This window comes from Octopus bimaculoides, chromosome 7 (assembly GCF_046866305.1).
Source record: "Octopus bimaculoides isolate indiv1 chromosome 7, ASM4686630v1, whole genome shotgun sequence".
Classification (NCBI taxonomy): Eukaryota; Metazoa; Mollusca; class Cephalopoda; order Octopoda; family Octopodidae; genus Octopus; species Octopus bimaculoides.
This window is the reverse complement of record NC_142934.1, coordinates 25,326,303-25,344,232: the sequence shown is the minus strand read 5'-3', so window position 1 is coordinate 25,344,232 and position 17,930 is coordinate 25,326,303. Positions and strand designations below refer to the sequence as shown.

General features: G+C 34.1%; 2 protein-coding genes across 11 annotated transcripts in view; one reads left to right on the top strand and one right to left on the bottom strand.

The window, feature by feature from the left end:
- The window catches only part of LOC106882802 (cubilin), a 110,103-nt gene extending 98,956 nt beyond the window's left edge, over window positions 1–11,147 (top strand). For all 4 annotated transcript variants that reach the window (XM_089355030.1, XM_089355031.1, XM_089355032.1 and 1 more), the window contains 2 exons: window positions 2,663–2,812; window positions 9,315–11,147. In XM_089355030.1, coding sequence (XP_089211156.1) covers window positions 2,663–2,812; window positions 9,315–9,514 — 350 coding nt within the window. In that variant the 3' untranslated portion in view covers window positions 9,515–11,147. The remainder of the gene's footprint in view (window positions 1–2,662; window positions 2,813–9,314) is intronic.
- A 3,663-nt stretch (window positions 11,148–14,810) lies between these two features.
- LOC128248347 (uncharacterized) overlaps window positions 14,811–17,930 on the bottom strand; it is a 36,864-nt gene continuing 33,744 nt past the window's right edge. For all 7 annotated transcript variants that reach the window (XM_089355022.1, XM_089355024.1, XM_089355025.1 and 4 more), the window contains one exon: window positions 14,811–16,591. In XM_089355022.1, the coding sequence (XP_089211148.1) occupies window positions 16,527–16,591 (65 nt within the window). In that variant the 3' untranslated portion in view covers window positions 14,811–16,526. The remainder of the gene's footprint in view (window positions 16,592–17,930) is intronic.

Genomic DNA, 17,930 nt, shown 5'->3' with positions numbered 1-17,930 from the left:
GTGTGTGTATGTGTGTGTGTGTGTGTGTGTGTGTGTGTGTGTGTGTGTGTGTGTGTGTGTGTGTGTGTGTGTGTTATATGTATATGTGCATATATATGAGTATTTGAATAAGAACACACACAAGCAGTCAAATATATTCGTTAGAAGTCTTGAAAATGAGATGTACTTGCCAGACAAGTGATTTGATCGGGGACTGAGTTTTGGAACATAAATAACAATAGCATGGAAAACACATATTAGCCATTCAAGAAACACATAATAACGGTTAACATCACTTAAACGTTAAATTAGCATCGTAATTTTTGTCGCGCAAACTGCAACCTGGTTATTAACATAGTGTCACAGCAAATGGTTTCAAGCAAAGTTATTAATGTAAGTGTAAGTGTGTGTATATATATATATATATACATATATATATATATATATATATATATATATATATATATATATATATATATATATATATATATATATATATATATATATATATGCATATATATATACGTATATGTATATACTTACATCTATACGTATATACATATTCATATGTGAGCACAGGACGTCATAAAATGTGTACAACAAAAAAGTACGAAGCACGACTACATGGACCATGAGCTATGCTTTCGAACAACGGAAGACACAAATGGAAAACAAAACAAACAACATAAAGTTGGTGGCTGTTTTTCTAGTCTCGCATTTCGAGCATTTAAAAATAATATACGCTTTCGATAAAACACCTGCTGCCGCAAAACAAATTAAATAAAATTTGGGATTTTGCGGAGGGTCAAAATAGGTAAGACAAACAGGACAGTGAAAACAAACAGGAAGGGCTTCTAAGCCTAAACGAGTTTGTGGTGACGAACGCGTAAATCAAGCTAGGACAGGAGACAAACAAGAACACGTCTTCCTTGTTTCAGCTACAACGAAGAGAAAGAAAGATGCCCGATGGTCACGTGGGAGCCACGTGAGCAAGGGAGGAGGAGTGAGGGAGAGAGAGTGAGAGAGTAATAGGATAGAATAGTGGGAGAAGTGGAGGTAAAAGAATGAGGGAAAGAGAAAAACAAAGAGTAAAAAGATCGTATAATGTGCGCATCAGAATTATCAAGATAAAACTTACTTGGAAGAGGATGCGTGGCGTTCAATCATATAATAATATAAATAATATATATATATGTGCATATATACATACGTATATGTACATGTATATGTACAAAAGAACATCATTATTCATAAGAAATAATAATATTAGTGGCCGCAAGCATAAAAACTGTATAGACAAATTAATAAATATATATAAAATATACATATTATTAGGGTACTAAGAAGCACTAAGAATTATCACAAAATTTTTACAGGCATGGTAGAAAAAAAAACAAGTGAATAAGAATTGTATCTCACCCCGGCAAAAATTATAAAAAGAATGGCAGTTAACTTGGTATTATGATTTCGAATTTAGTGCCAAAAAGCACTTGATTCTCTACTCGTAACAATACTGGTAATTTACTTCACAATGCCTGTATTCGTTTGAGGTTCCCAGCGGCATTGAAAAACGAACTAAGTCAATTATTTTTTAAATATATAAAGAACATCATTATTCATTATTAGTAGCCGCAAGTATAAAAACCGTACAGGAAAATGAATAAATAAATATATATAAAATATATATAACCAGGGTACTAAGAAACAGTAGCTTTGCCTAAAATACTAGTCATGAAATACTCTGAGGCCAATTAGTACCCTAATTATAAATATTTTCTATGTATATTTAGTAATTTCCCTATACGGTTTTTATGCTTGCGGCCACTAATATTATTATTTCTTATGAATAATGATGTTTTTTTTTATATATTTATAAGTAATTGGGAGGCGCAATGGCCCAGTGGTTAGGGCAGCGGACTCACGGTCATAGGATCGCGGTTTCGATTCCCAGACCGGGCGTTGTGAGTGTTTATTGAGCGAAAACACCTAAAGCTCCACGAGGCTCCGGCAGGGGATGGTGGCGAACCCTCCTGTACTCATCCACCACAACTTTCTCTCACTCTTACTTCCTGTTTCTGTTGTGCCTGTAATTCAAAGGATCGGCCTTGTCACACTGTGTCACGCTGAATATCCCCGAGAACTACGTTAAGGGTACACGTGTCTGTGGAGTGCTCAGCCACTTGCACGTTAATTTCACGAGCAGGCTGTTCCGTTGATCGGATCAACTGGAACCCTCGACGTCGTAAGCGATGGAGTGCCAACAAACAAACAATAAGTAATTGACTTAGTTCGTTTCCTTTTCCCAATGTGGCTGAACTTTTTTTAAAGGTCATTACTGATGACGAAAGCTGGTGCTACAGAAATTGCAGATGTGGAAGAGGCGAAGAAAAAAAAAACGAAGGAGGCATTAAAAGACATCCCTTCGGGAAAGTTCCCGCTCTACTTCGAGTAGTGGAAAACGCGCCAGGACCGATGCATTGATGCAAATAGAGAATAATTTGAAGGTGATAAAAGTATAAACGTAAAACTAAGTGAATACAATAATATTGCAAAATTCCAGTTTCTTTTGGGTATCCCCTCGTATGTCTGTATCAATACTCGTATGGTTGTATTAATGCTCTAACATTCTCTACATTACACTTTATTCTTATTCTTTACATTATCGTTGTTTTCTCATCGGCAGATATTGAAACAGATAATATGATTGGTCAATTTTGTGGACCGAAAACTGTTAGTATAGTTTCTTCTACTAACAGAATGCTGATTTGGTACTCGGCGAACTGGTCAGCTCACAGTCGGGGTTTTATGGCGGTGTATTACTCAAAACCAAAAGGTAAATAATATATAGTTTTTTGTTTGTTTGTTTGTTCGTTTTTCAAATCTGTATGCAGAGTATTTTCTGTGTATTTCCCTTAAAGTAAGCGGTAAATAATGTAACGGTTCTTTGCTGAAATAATATTAACATTTTAAGAATTGTGTTTTCAGGATTTGAAATATTACATTCCATGAAATATGACATGTAATAAGTACTTCACCCCCGTTCTCTGTGATATATAGAATGGAGATGATACACATTATGAAATATCTGTATAAAAAAAAAATTTTTAAACTTAGGTCTGTTACTAAATTTTTCTAACCTTTAGCGATACAGAATTATATCATAGAAAATATGTACTGCGGATATATTTCCTGCTTGAAATTAGTAAGTTGACTAAACTCAATGTGAGACATACAAAATGTCGTCACAAGTAAGATCTATTCCAACGTTGAGAAATGTGTATGAGTACGGACAAATGTATGTTCAAGTATGCATGTACGAAAGCATATAAACTCCTATGCAAATGCATACGAGTATGCATATCACATGCTGTGTATTCGTAACAGCGTAGAACTTTTCCTAGAATAGAAATGTTCACATATGTGATGTTGCATCTTATATACAAAGACTAGCCGAACTATTTACTACGATATTCTGTTACCTAGTTATCCAGATATGTAGAATCCTCTGTTCTTCGGACAGTAATCTGTGAAGATTAAGTTATTCTTTGGGCATCAATATGTAAAATATTTTGGTACTGATTAGGAAAACACATAAAAGTACACAGAATATGAAACGTTGATTGGTTGATAAAAATCATTTTAATTAATTCACTTGTCAAAGAAATCAATGGGTCCGTAACTGCATTGTGATGAAGTATAAAGTTCATCTTTTGCATGAAACAGTTGTTACAAAGTCATCACAGTTTCCTAAAGAAGCCTAGAATGCATTTTACATGGTGGAGGCTATCCTCAACCAGATTGTTTTGTTGACCACTGACAGGTTGAGTAAAATATTTCACTCACGCTTTAAAAGTTCTACTAAATTCTATTGTAGCTGAATTACTGAACTTCTGCTTCCTGTAGTCATTTCATGTTCGATATTTAGAGCAAAATAGTGAATGAAAGGTATCTTGATTCTACATTCAAGTTCCTATTTCAATCTTATATTTCTAGATCCTATTTGAATCTTCTACCCTTAGACCCTGCTACCGAATATGTCTAGTGTAACCAGGCATATTAGACAGCTAGATTTTCCATGTTACAGTGCACAGCAATATTTTCAGCCTCTTGACAAATAACATCATCATAATGGTAGTCTTATTGGAATGTGCTGTGCAAAATCTGTCTTCTTTTGGGTTTTTTTCTTTTTCGATTTACAATCCAGAATCCTTTGCGTTGAGATCTCAAAATATTGTATGCTCTGGTATTACACCTTCCAATCTAGAGATAATTGCAATCCAATTCAATTAACAAGAAGTATACTATATCCGCGATGAGGTCTATACTTGTTGGTAAAAGCAGCCCCAAATCTACGAAAACTTTTTAAAATCAAGTTAGATTGTGTAATTCAGTCCTTGATACCCTCTGTCTGAAAAAAATAACCAACACAAGCTGACAGTTACAGCTGGAACGCGTTTGAACATAGCTTAATAACTGTTGATCGAGAACAACATACAAATTTAAAATTCAACTATTTTGCACTAATTTTTTTTAAATTCTTTATCCTCATCATCATCATCATTATTATTATTATTATTATTATTATTATGGCAGGTGGCGAACTGACAAAGATGTTAGCACGCTGGACGAAATTCTTAACAGTATTTCGCCTCAATAGACAATAATTTAGAAGTTCAAGTTGGTGTTATGACTAGGGTGCATATATTTGGTTTTGCGCAAAGTATTGCTCTAGAGAATGTTTAAGAAAACATAAGAAAATCATTAAAGTTTGTTTTTAAAATTTGAGATTACATACACAATATTTTACGTAGCATATGGGCAGTTCCCATGAGTACTATTTTTTGAATTCCAGCCATTTTGGGATTTCGTGATATCTGAGCTAGGTAGCTATCAGCTCCTTTCGCTATCATTCCTAGGACACCTATGACAACAAGTATTGTTTTATTCTTGAGATTCCACATTTTGCCAATTTCTATTTCAAGATATTTATAATTTCTCAGTTTTTGGTAGATCTTGATAGATGCATTTATATTGATCGGAACAGTCATATCGATGAGGAGGCATGATCTTTGTCTGAAGCCCTTCAATATAATGTCTGACCTATTCGCAGCTATCTTTCTGTCAGTCTGAACGGTGAAGTTTCAGAGGAGTAAGATGTGGTCATTTTTAAGCATTGGAGGTGGTTTGTATTCCCATCTGTTTTTATCATGGGGAAGGTCCAAGTTTTTGCAAATTACGCAGTAATATACCGTGCTGCTCTATCATGCCTATTGAGATACTATGTAGGCACAAGAAGACAGCAAATGGTGACAACAAGTTGGGTTACAGCCGTTCTTTAATATGTTGGCCTGGTAGCTCCTTGTCGGTAGGTATTGGTCTTGGGTTGCTATGAGAAACCCTTCTGTCTTTGATTTTAAGGCAGAGGACACTAACCATTGATGGGTAAGGGCTCTGTCAACATCGGTATTATTAACTCTCTTTGGGTATTTGCCATTGAGAGGTTTTCCTTGCTATTTTTCAGTAAGACTATCTAAGACAGCAGTTTTAGCATGAGTTTTCATAAGCTTAGCTTTTTCTCTGCTTGTTTCTAGTAGTCTAATTCTGGGATTTGTTGTATTTGGAATTCTTTAGATATTTCTTTGTCTGTTTTGTTACTGAGTAGGATGCTTTCTTGTTTTCCGGCTTTAAAACAAGTTTTAACATCTAGTCATCAGCGTTTTTCAGGTAGATGTTTAGGCCAACTGTGGCAATCTTCATTGTTAATTCCAGTTGTAAAAGTCCACGACCAAGCCTTTTTCTTGACAGGTTAAGTCGTTCTATATCTGCTTTTGGGTGGCGCATTATATGCATTGTCAACAATTTTCGTATTTTATAATTATTATTGTTGTTGCTGTTGTTGTTATTATTGTTATTATTATTATTATTATTATTATTATTATTATTATTATTATTATTATTATTATTATTATTATTATTGAAGACGTTGCACAGTATCCGATATTGAGATGTAGATTGAAGATATTGTGTGTACCTGAGGTTTGTACTGTCTGACAAGACGAACAGTACTTTACGCAATATGCGTGCTGTTCCAAGTAAAGCTGATTTTTGTTATTGTAGGGGTTAGGTTGTAAGGTATTTCTAAAGGTTCCGGATGATTCTTCAGGTTGGATGGTACTGAACCCAATGCTCCGATGATAATAGGAGCAAAGTCACGCTTTCGACCTTCTTACCACACATTCTGCAGAGGTTCGTTGCATTTGTGTGGCAACGAACCTTTTTCCCTGAGTTGGTATTCAATGCCTGGTTCTGGGCAGCTATGATTAGGATTTCAGTTTTCTTTTTTAAGGTCACCCTTGCTGAGCTACCTGCATGGTATTTCCTGATCTTTTCAGTTGTTAGTTTCACGGTAGAACTGACCATGCGGAATAGAGTTTTTTCTCTCTCGTTGGCTATACGTGATCGGAATTCATTAACACTCTCAAGTCCATTGTTGATAAACCCTTTTGAATTAGCAGCATACTGTAGTTGGTCTTGTTCGCTGTTTACCAAATATTCTGCCATGTTTCTTCTTTCACTGTTGATGCCAATCTATCGTATGCCAATCATGTCCATTTAAGAACGGGCTCGTTATAGCGGACTACAGCAACAGCCAATATGTTGATGGCAATCACAAGGTTCCTTGCGTTGAGTCTTGATTTCAAGAGAAGTTTAAGGTGCTTCAAACATGCTGTGATGACTTTGGCTTTCATTTCTCTGAATAAGACAGTCATATTCTTCTTCTTCTTCTTCTTTCTTCTTCTTCTTCTTCTTCTTCTTCTTCTTCTTCTTCTTCTTCTTCTTCTTCTTCTTCTTATTATTATTATTATTATTATTATTATTATTATTATTATTATTATTATTATTATTATTATTATTATTATTGTTCAATAGTTTTATTTTTATAACGTGTTTTCACTTCACTACCGAGCGCAGCTCTGTGCGCCTTGGGTATGTGCTGTGGTTTTCTGTGGTGCTCTTATGGTTACAGGATTGAAAGTGTTTTGCGTGGGATGTGTGCAGTGCCCAGTAGTGCAATTTTCTGTATGTTATACATATTTGTAAGTCCTGGTGTTTTTGTTATGTATTTGTCTGAATATTTTTTTTATTATACCTAAGGCACCTACTATGATAGGAATTGTCTCTGTTTTTAGATTCCACATTCGAGTTACTTCTATTTCCAGGTCTTTGTATTTTGAAAGTTTTTCCATTTCTTTTAGAGAGACGTTGTCATCTGCTGGTATTGATACATCAATTAGAAAGCATTTTTTTTCTTCATGATCTTTGACAGCTATATCTGGTCTATTTCCCTTAATTTCTCTATCTGTGTGTATTGGCATATCCCAGAGTATGGTTGCTTTCTCTTTTTCTGTGACCTTTTCTGGCGTGTGTTTATACCATCTTTTTTCTGTTGTTATTCCATAGTGTTGGCATAGCTTCCAGTGTATATAGGTCCCAGCTCTGTCGTGTCTGTGAATATATTCCTTCTTAGCCAGGACTGGGCAGCCAGAGATAATATGATTTATTGTTTCTTGTCCATCTCCATATATTCTACAGTTACTTGTTATATTTCTTTTCATTATATGTTTTTGGTAATTTCTGGTGGGGAGGCTTTGGTCTTGTGCAGCAATTAAAAATCCTTCAGTCTCTGCTTTGAGTCCTGAGCTTCTCAGCCATTGCTGGGATTTTTCTCTGTCTATTTCTTTTGCATTTAGTTTAGCCCAGTATTTACCATGTAGGGGCTTTTCTTGCCATCGTTTTATCATGGTCCGTTGCTGTTCTAGTTTTTGTTTCGATTTCATTTGTTTTATAGCTTTTGTTGTTTCTTCTTCTTCTTCTTCTTCTTCTTCTTCTTCTTCTTCTACGTATTTGTTAGGTAGATTGATTTCTTGTTTGTATTTGTCAGCTTCCTTAAATACTGAAAACAGTTTTTTGTGTTTGTGGCTATTTGTATTAGTTTCCCTTGCTTCTGGAGTAGGTATTTTTGCAGTCCTATGGTGGTTATTTTATAATAGTTTTCTAGCTGTATAAGACCCCTGCCACCTTCTGTGCGTTGTATATATAGCCTTTCTATGTCAGATTTTGGGTGGTGCATCTTATATCCTGTCATTATTTTTCTTGTTTTCCTGTCTATTTTACATAGTTCGTTTAGTGTCCAGTTAAGGATGTTGTAGCTGTAGCTTATAACTGGGACAGCTAAAGTGTTGATACCCATTATCTTGTTTTTAGCATTGAGCTCTGTTTTTAGTATTGATCTAACTCGTCTATAGTACTCTTTCTTTATTTTTTCTTTCATTTGTGTATGTTGTATCCTATCTAGTTCATTAACTCCTAAATACTTATATGGTTGGCTTTCGTCTAGTTCTCTTATTTCATTGGCTTTATCTTATTATTATTATTATTATTATTATTATTATTATTATTATTATTATTATTATTATTATTATTAATATTATTATTATTATTATTATTATTATTATTATTATTATTACATTTGTTTTCTTCTTCTTCTTCTTCTTCTTCTTCTTCTTCTTCTTCTTCTTCTTCTTCTTCTTCTTCTTATTTGTTAGGTAGTATGATTTCTTGTTTGTATTTGTCAGCTTCCTTAAATACTGAAAACAGTTTTTTGCTCGTGTTTTGTGGCTATTTGTATTAGTTTTCTTTGCTTCTGAGGTAGGTATTTTTGCAGTCGTATTTTATAATCATTTTCCAGCTGTATAAGGCCTCTACCACCTTCTAACTGTTGTATATATAGCCTTTCTATGTCAAATTTTGGGTGGTGCATCTTAGATCCTGTCATTTTTTTCTTGTTTTCCTGTCTATTTTGTTAGTTCATTTAGTGTCCACTTAAGGATATTGTAGCTGTAACTTATAACTGGGACGGCTAAAGTGTTAATACCTATTATCTTGTTTTTAGCATTGAGCTCTGTTTTTAGTATTGATCTAACTCGTCTATAGTATTCTTTCTTTATTTTCTCTTTCATTTGAGTGTGTTGTATCCTACCTTGTTCATTGATTCCGAAATATTTGTATGTCTGGCTTTGGTCTAATTCTCTTATTTCATTGGCTTTATCTAGTGTGATGTTGCTACTCTTAACTAGTTTTCCTCTTTTCAGGGTTGCTTTGGCACATTTTTCTAATCCAAATTTCATATCTATTTATTATTATTATTATTATTATTATTATTATTATTATTATTACTACTACTACTACTACTACTACTACTACTACTACTACTACTACTACTACTACTATTATTATTATTATTATTATTATTATTATTATTATTATTATTGTAGGTACTAAAATTCCTCAGCAGTCTCTGGATCGAACTCCAACCATTTGCATCATTCTCATCGTGGCTGTGATCATATGTATTATTTATGTATTTAACTGGTATTGGCAGTGTTGTCGACACAACAAGATAAACAGATTACACACTTGGAGGACCTCTCGAAACAACTACCACAAATTCGACAATGATAATATTGAAGAGTGATATTCAAAACACAAAAATATCATTTACAAAATAAAGAAGAAGAAAGTAAACAGCAGCATTAGTAATTACATGTACAGATCTATAACTTTCACAATACAAGACAAAGATAAAGGATTATATATGTTTGTACAGAGCTGATTAACTGAAATTTTCTGATGAAAATATTTTTGGTGTTGTTCCGAATAGAGACAATACAATTTTTGAGAGAGAAGGGTAAAACGCAAATGAGTTAATTAAATGTATTACTGGTAATACTCTTCTGTATTTTTGAGATGAGGAATTCTGTACATTATTTACATTATTTACATTAGACGGATATGTGTCCTCATCTTGTTTATTGTTACCAAAACGTTTCAGCTGATTTATTCTCTAGCTTTTTGATAGGATTTTGAACCCAGGACTGGTTCCAAATCCTACCAGGACACCTGATGAAGGCTGGAGAGTAAATCAGCCGAAACGTTGCGGTAACAATAAACAAGATGAGGACACATGTCTGTCTAATGTAAATAATGTAAATAATGTAAATAATGTATTACTGGTGTGTGAAATGAAAGAAAGTATCTGAAGAGCGAAAGAAAGTTTCCACTACCGCGAAAATTGCACACAAGGGACGAAACTATAAATATTGAAAGACAATAGATTAACAACTCTGTCTTATTCTTTGATTCATTGTTCTTTCCCCAAACTGTTTTTAGACTGAAATATTAACAGTAGAAAAGTTCTACTAACACTATAGTACTGTTTCTGTTTTTCTGCTCTTCACATACATGTGTATTTGCCAATCATCTGGTGGTGTAGTGTGTATCTGTATACATGCACACATCCGTGCATACATGTACCCATGCATTCATGTCTTACATGCATACACATGCACACATGCAAACACACATTCATACATGCATACATTGGAGGTATGTGTGTACGTGTTCAAACTTAAGTTTAGATATCTGTTTAAAGGACGAAAAAAGAAAAAAACATCAGGAAACCATCGAAAAATGTCAATCCACAGTACTGTGTATAAAATAGAAATACAAATAATAATTAAGTTATCGTATTGATAAATACGTTAGTTATTCACATAGATACGGAGCCACATGTACAGTGGATTAATTTCGGCAGTTCCCGTCTGACTTTTATTTTACTGACTCCAGAAAAATGTAAGACAAAATTGACATTGTTGGAATACAAAATCAGGACATACAGAAGAATTTAACTAAATACTGTAAGGCACTTTGCCAAAACTTGTAACGATTGTGCTAAACCAAATGACCCTGTGTTAAGGATTATTATTAACTAAGGGTCTGATGATGAGTAAATAGAAATTATAGAGATCTTGGTTAAACATTGTATAGTGTTATACTACTTTTTCCTTTGTGCAGATTGAACTCCATCCGAGATTTATTTCCGTGAAGTTCTCTACCAGAATGAAGCATATACCATTCAAGCAGATTAATTTTGGTTCACCATTGCAGTAAGAAAACTAAATATAACACTAGTCACTCTTTCGAATCACAGAAATTAAGAAGAAGAAGAAGAAGAAGAAGAAGAAGAAGAAGAAGAAGAAGAAGAAGAAGAAGAAGAAGAAGAAGAAGAAGAAGAAGAAGAAGAAGAAGAAGGAGAAGGAGAAGAAGAAGAAGGAGAAGGAGAAGAAGAAGAAGGAGAAGGAGAAGAAGAAGGGGAGGAGGAAGAAAAACGAAAAACAACAATTGGTGGAGGAGGAGGGGAAGAGGAGAATACGGAGAAGGAAGAAGGAGGGTTCGAAAAGGAGGAGGAAGGGGAGGAGAAGGAGGAGGAGGGGAGGAGAAGGAGAAAGAGGGGAGGAGAAGGAGAAAGAGGGGAGGAGAAGGAGAAGGAGGGGAGGAGAAGGAGAAAGAGGGGAGGAGAAGGAGAAAGAGGGGAGGAGAAGGAGAAAGAGGGGAGGAGAAGGAGAAAGAGGGGAGGAGAAGGAGAAAGACGGGAGGAGAAGGAGGACCTGTTCACTGACAAAATTCCGTGTTATATATATATATATATATATATATATATATATACACACACACATATATATATATACACACACACACACACACACGCATATATATATATATATATATATATATATATATATATATATATATATATAGTTTTAGGGAAAATAACCAAGTTTCAAGAACTCATCGATGAAAATCCACTATCACATAGAAAAATTAACAATTAAAAGCACAATAAATGAGTATAATATAAAGCAAAGTAAATATCATAAGATAAATATAATATAATAAATAAAATTATTATTATTATATTATATTTATCTTATGATATTTACTTTGCTTTATATTATACTCATTTATTGTGCTTTTAATTGTTAATTTTTCTATATGTGATAATCGATTTTCATCGATGAGTTCTTGAAACTTGGTTATTTTCCCTAAAACTATATATATTTTATATATATTTTATCTATAAAGCTCAATTTAATTTTAATTTTTTATAAATTGATTTTAATTGAGTTTTTACCCGTAATTTTGGATTTTGTCCGTAATATTATATATATATATATATATATATATATATATATATATATATATATATATATATATATATATATATATATATATATATATATATATATATATATATATATAAGAAATATATATATAAGAAAAAGTCGACCACTGCTGAATCTGAAATTATCCTTTGTGAAAATTATATATATATATATAATTTTCACAAAGGATAATTTCAGATTCAGCAGTGGTCGACTTTTTCTTATTTTCCGGGTTCAATAAAATAAGAACTTGACAGGAATTGGCGTCGTCAATTCAGTCGATGGCCTTTCCCCTCGATCCAATCTGTCACCTTGTGCTTACGTATGATATCACCATTAACAAATGTTAATGCAATAATTGGCAGGAAATGGTACTGTATCGGACTAAATATTGCCTTGTTTCATCCCCTTATGCTTCCAGTCGAAATCCAGCTACCTTTCAGTTTGACAATCAACAACGGTAGCTATATACTCTTCGTGTTACAATGAGTCCCAGTAAAATACTGGTTTCACCTGAATATACCTTTCTTCCTATCTTCCAATCTTCAAACATTCGGCGTTGTATTAAAATTAAACCAAATGTATAAACTATTTCTGCAACTTGTCTAGGTCTTTTATGATATAACAAAATACTGGGAGCTAACGTGTTCTCATACTTTAATTTTGATCTTTATTACAAGCAACAGAGATTCCTTAAATAACGAGAGAAATGTAGCAAATTTTTCTGCAGAATTTTACACGAACATGAAAAATGTATAGCAGTTGTACAGCGTTCACGCATCGTTTTATTTTTATTAAAGGCTCGTTTTGTAACACTGCATTCTATCTTAATAATATACTAAAATTAAATCACGATCTTGTGGTTTGCTTGAAGTATTGGATATATAAGCGAGTGAGAATGGAAGAATTATTTCTGGTTTTGATATGCGAGAAAATAAATTTCAAAATTGTTGTCTTATTTGTCACACTTCTTTACCTATATAAAAAAAATCAAATTAATCACAAATTACTTTGAATTAAAATAAAGGACGTCGTGTTCTGTTTCATACAAATATGGGTGCAGTCTCTATTTGTGGAGATTTTGATTAGACTGTTTGAGAGTATCTTGACCGAAGTTTTTATTTATAATAGCACGATCCAAAGAAAGGCAACTGTTGTGACATTTTTCATGACTTCGGAGATGGGTGAGAGTAGGGGAGAAATCTGTCCATAAACTGGAGACTGCATGCGAATAATTATGAAAGAGTACTTCTGATAAAAGTACCCAAATGGCAAAAGGAATGTTAAACCGAGTGGCAGATATGTAAATACGGAAATTGCCTCGCCAACGCACTTCTACAGAGCATTTCAACACAGGCTTTGCTTGCTCCGTTGGTAGAATATACATATACAATGTGATGCATAGGAAGATCGGACACTGTGAAGGAGATTTCCTAACCACAAGTCCATTCCGGTACCCATTATGCTAGTGAGAGAGCACTGGAAAAAGCTGACGTATCGATTATTTAAATGATTTTCTATAAACTCGAATTTCTCAAGGTGATAGAAAACTATTTAACTGGGTTTAATGTGATCTTGTTCATTTCCACGGCTTTATCAATTACAGTCGCATATCTCCATAGTCTGCTCAATTTCTACAGTCCCTTTCATGACTTCCACATCTCTATAGTCCTTTCTCTCAATACCATGCATCTCCACAGTCCTTAACAACTATCACACAGCATCAAAATCCAATCAATAACTGCTACACATCTACAGTCTTTTCACTCTCTGTCACCCATTTTCACAATTCCATCAATCAGTCATACATCCTCACAATTCTATCAATTACCGTCACACATCTACACAGTTCCTTCAGTTGCTATCACAACAAATATTTCATTCGATAACTCACTGTTGTGTTTGAAAATATGTGATATTGAAATAATGTCTAATTTTTTTACACTGGCTCTTCCACCAAACACTTCAAAATAGTTTGTCTAACGATGGAAGCAGATAAGATTTCGGATAGCAGATGAGATGTTAGACACAAGATACAAAATTTACAGAGTTAGACAGTTACAAGCATATATTTCTCGCTATCTTAATCGACACTTCAATCTAATGGAACTTTACTTTGCAAATAAATACTCTGTTCGGTTGCTTATTCACAATTTCCCATAGAACTTCAACATAACATTCTTCTATTGTTGACTGATATCAAATGTTGTGTAAAACAAGCTTACTAATTCTTGTGATTAACCTTCGTTATTCAGTGTATCGTTCACAGTTTTACAGTCTGAGTTACATCGCTGTGCTGTTTCTATGTTTACTAGTTTTAGCTATCACACTTCAGCCATGCTAGAGCACCGCATTCAAGGCTTTTAATCAGTCATATCGATCCGAGTGTGGGGCTTATTTTATCGAAATCTAGTCACCGAATCACTAGATCACGTTTTCAGATACAATGACACAACTTGACTTACTGCTTTAGACCGACATGAACACGTGAACTCATACACATAGACACATACGTATGAATATGTGCGTGTCTTTCTTAATCTATTTATGTTCACCAAATCTGATTTACAAAATAGTCAACTCGAGGCCATAGCAGAAAACAGGTAGCTAAGGTATCACGCAATGGGGTCGAATTCAGTTCCGCTTGAATGAGATAGCAACTGTAGCTTCTACTACAAAACAGAACTTAACTTTTATGAAGTGTATATCAGGACGAGGCAAAGTTTGAGAGGTAAAAATTACAGCAACAAAAAAGAAAGAAAACACCCGTGAAATGAAATAAAATGTTTATTTTAAAAATCATTACAACAATCATTAATTTTTAGTTCATTTAGAAATTTAGAATTATTTGACATTTTATGATTTAGTCGAATAGAATTTTCCGATCGTTGAAGAAAACTATAGCAAAATCATAATTATTGAATATCTTTAATAATTCGTAGGTATTGTCTTTTTATTAATAGCTTCATTTGAAGAAGCGTAGTGGGAAGCCGTGACATTCATTCAAAGGATAGTGACTCGAAGAAAATGAAATAACCACAGCAGATGATTGAAACTAAACCACAGCAACGCATTTAGTTTTTACTGTGAAGTAATTAAATAAATGAGGGACTGATAGAAATAGGAGACCAAATCAAACACAGACCAGTTTGTAATGTCTTTAGAAAAAGGAAGGCTACATTCAACAACATTTAGTTCCTTTGCTTGCTTTTGTCAGCAATACCAAGGACATGCCAAAGAACCGCTATCATGATTCACCGGTATTCAAAAAGTTAGGTGGTCATCTTTGGAACATATTTGACCATATGTCTTCTCGATCAGAGGCTAGACAACGACGACAGCAAAAACAAAAACAACCACTAGTTAATTGTGTTTTTACGATGATCTATGCATATTATGAGGAAATGTAAAGTAGGTATAACTTGCGGCTTATCCCAGAAATATTACTAGTGTGAGGAAAATAAAATAGATTCAACCAGTTCCGATGAGTCAAAACCTATTTACGATTTACTACAAGGTTACAAATTGAGAGGGAAAGAGTAGAGTTGATCCATCTAATTTTTCATAATACTGTTCAGATTATTAATATGTATTAAATGTGGACGGATAATTGTTAAACTTGACGCGTGCGCGTCTGTATGTGTGTGTATGTGTGAGATCAATACTTATCCATTATTAGTAAAAAAAGAAGGGCAGTGGATTGACAGAATCGTCAATGCATCGAACAAATCCTTTGTAGAATTTGTTCCGAATTTTTATGTCTGTAACGAAGGTAAATTATTCTTTTATTCCTCTAAAGTCGATAAAATAAAGAATATGTCAAGTACTGACGTAATCGACTAACCTACATCTCTCGAAAATGTTGGCCTTGCGCCTAAATTAGAAATTGATTTAGTAGATAGAAAAATGTACTCTTGTGTTTGTAAATTTGGTGATCAATATTAGCTTGTTTCACTCCAGTTTAGAAATCACTGAGCAGACATGGTGAAAGACGTCCCAGCCTAGACTATCTAGTATAGGTGGGTATTTAGGACCACATCATATAATGGGTTTTGTAAGACAGTGGAACATGAAAATAACTTGGTCGTTATTTCCAGCAAATCAAGTGACTACATAGAGTTCCCCTTTCGCAGTTGACTCAAAAATTTGTAATAAAAGGAACATGTTTGAGAGTAGGTCGCAATAAGCACCGAACTGGATGTCTTATTCTATATAGTTCGGTGACTCATTTCTTTTAGCTCAAAACTCTGCTGTAATAAGTTTCATTAATCCTTCAGTGAGTTTTTTAAAAAACTACCAGTAATACACTGGAGTTACTTTTAATGACTCCCTCGTCACTTGCAATAAAAATTCAATTCATGTCTAGCCAAATAAAATCAATATTAGAAGTAGCATATATCATTTTTTGAAAATCATAACTGATTGGAAATTAAAGATAAAATTTAAACAAAAGCATCCTTAATGTTCTTATTCTGTAAGTGTCTTTCAATTATAAACCAAAATCGCCGAGGTCAACAAAGCCAGAAGACTTGTCAATGGAATTTGCACATCTAAAAAGAAATAAAATAAAATTTGATGCAATAATTAAGTAAAATAGAAGATATATTCATTCGCTTTACATGTAAATCAGTCGAAGCATAAGACGGGCACGACGATGATTTATAAGATAGAGTGAGGTTTTATGAATAAGTATTACATTATTCAGAAACAGGGCCTCATTTATTCATTTCAAACAACTCAGAGCTAGAGATGAGGAATATGTGGGATGTTGACTGGACAAAAGGCTATTCCCAAATAACACTTGCCTCATTACAATGCCAGAGACTCGGCTCTTACCTGTGTCTGGAGTACTTGGCTTTGTAGGAGAGTCTGCGGTGTCGTGCATGCTGTTATTGACTTTAATTTCATCACAGGAATTGTTAACTTCCATTGTCTTTAAAGTCCAGGAACAAGATTATTTGGCGATGATGATCATACGAGTTCACAGCCATCAAGTATGGATGGATGGATGGATGGATGGATGGATGGATGGATGGATAAAAAAGGATGGATGGTTTGCATACATGCAGTCGAAGCGGGCTGGTAAATATATGAAGCATGTGAATTCTCTTTCTGAGAAGGGTACGAAACAATCCTTTTCGTGTGACCAGCGCGGTCGTGTCTGCTTCTCAAAGGCAGGCCTACTCAATCACAAGTAGAGCCATGAAAGCGACCCGTTTACAAATCAATTCTGTTCTCTCGTGTACCTTCTTTAGTAGAATATGTGGGTCAGCCAATGGACTCTATTGGTATTGTAGATCCCACCATCCAGACGGTCGGGCTATTGCTAAAAGGCTGACTTGTGATCGGCGAGGAATGACTTGTAGGTCCCTTGCAGGTCTTAGGTGTCATATGAGGCGTCATTAGCGATGGAGAGACAAAACGTAAGATATTTCTTAGATTCAAATGGGTTTAGAAAGCAGTTTTATGCGGCCACAAGTTGACTTCCATAATGTATGTATGTATGTAGGTAGGTAGGTAGATAGGTAGGTATTTAGGTAGGTAGAATGATATATAGGTATGCATCATGTGTATAAATAAGCAAAAGAGTTTACGAAGTTCCTAATCATAATTTTCTCGAATCTCTGTTAACTGGTTTGGGATAAACAGCAAGAATCAGCATGTTGAAAAAGCCTTCTAATTTCTATTGAGGGATATTATAGACTGTTTCAGTATCTAGAACTTTTAAGATAGACAAATCTTTGTTGAAATAAGTTGCAGTTGTATCAAGAATATTCCCAGCTATGGTATAAATTGGTACCTGAGCTTTCAAATGAACCATAACAATATTGGGTTGGTGCATAATTATTGCAGCTTTTGTCAACAAAAAAATTATTCAAGAAAAACAAT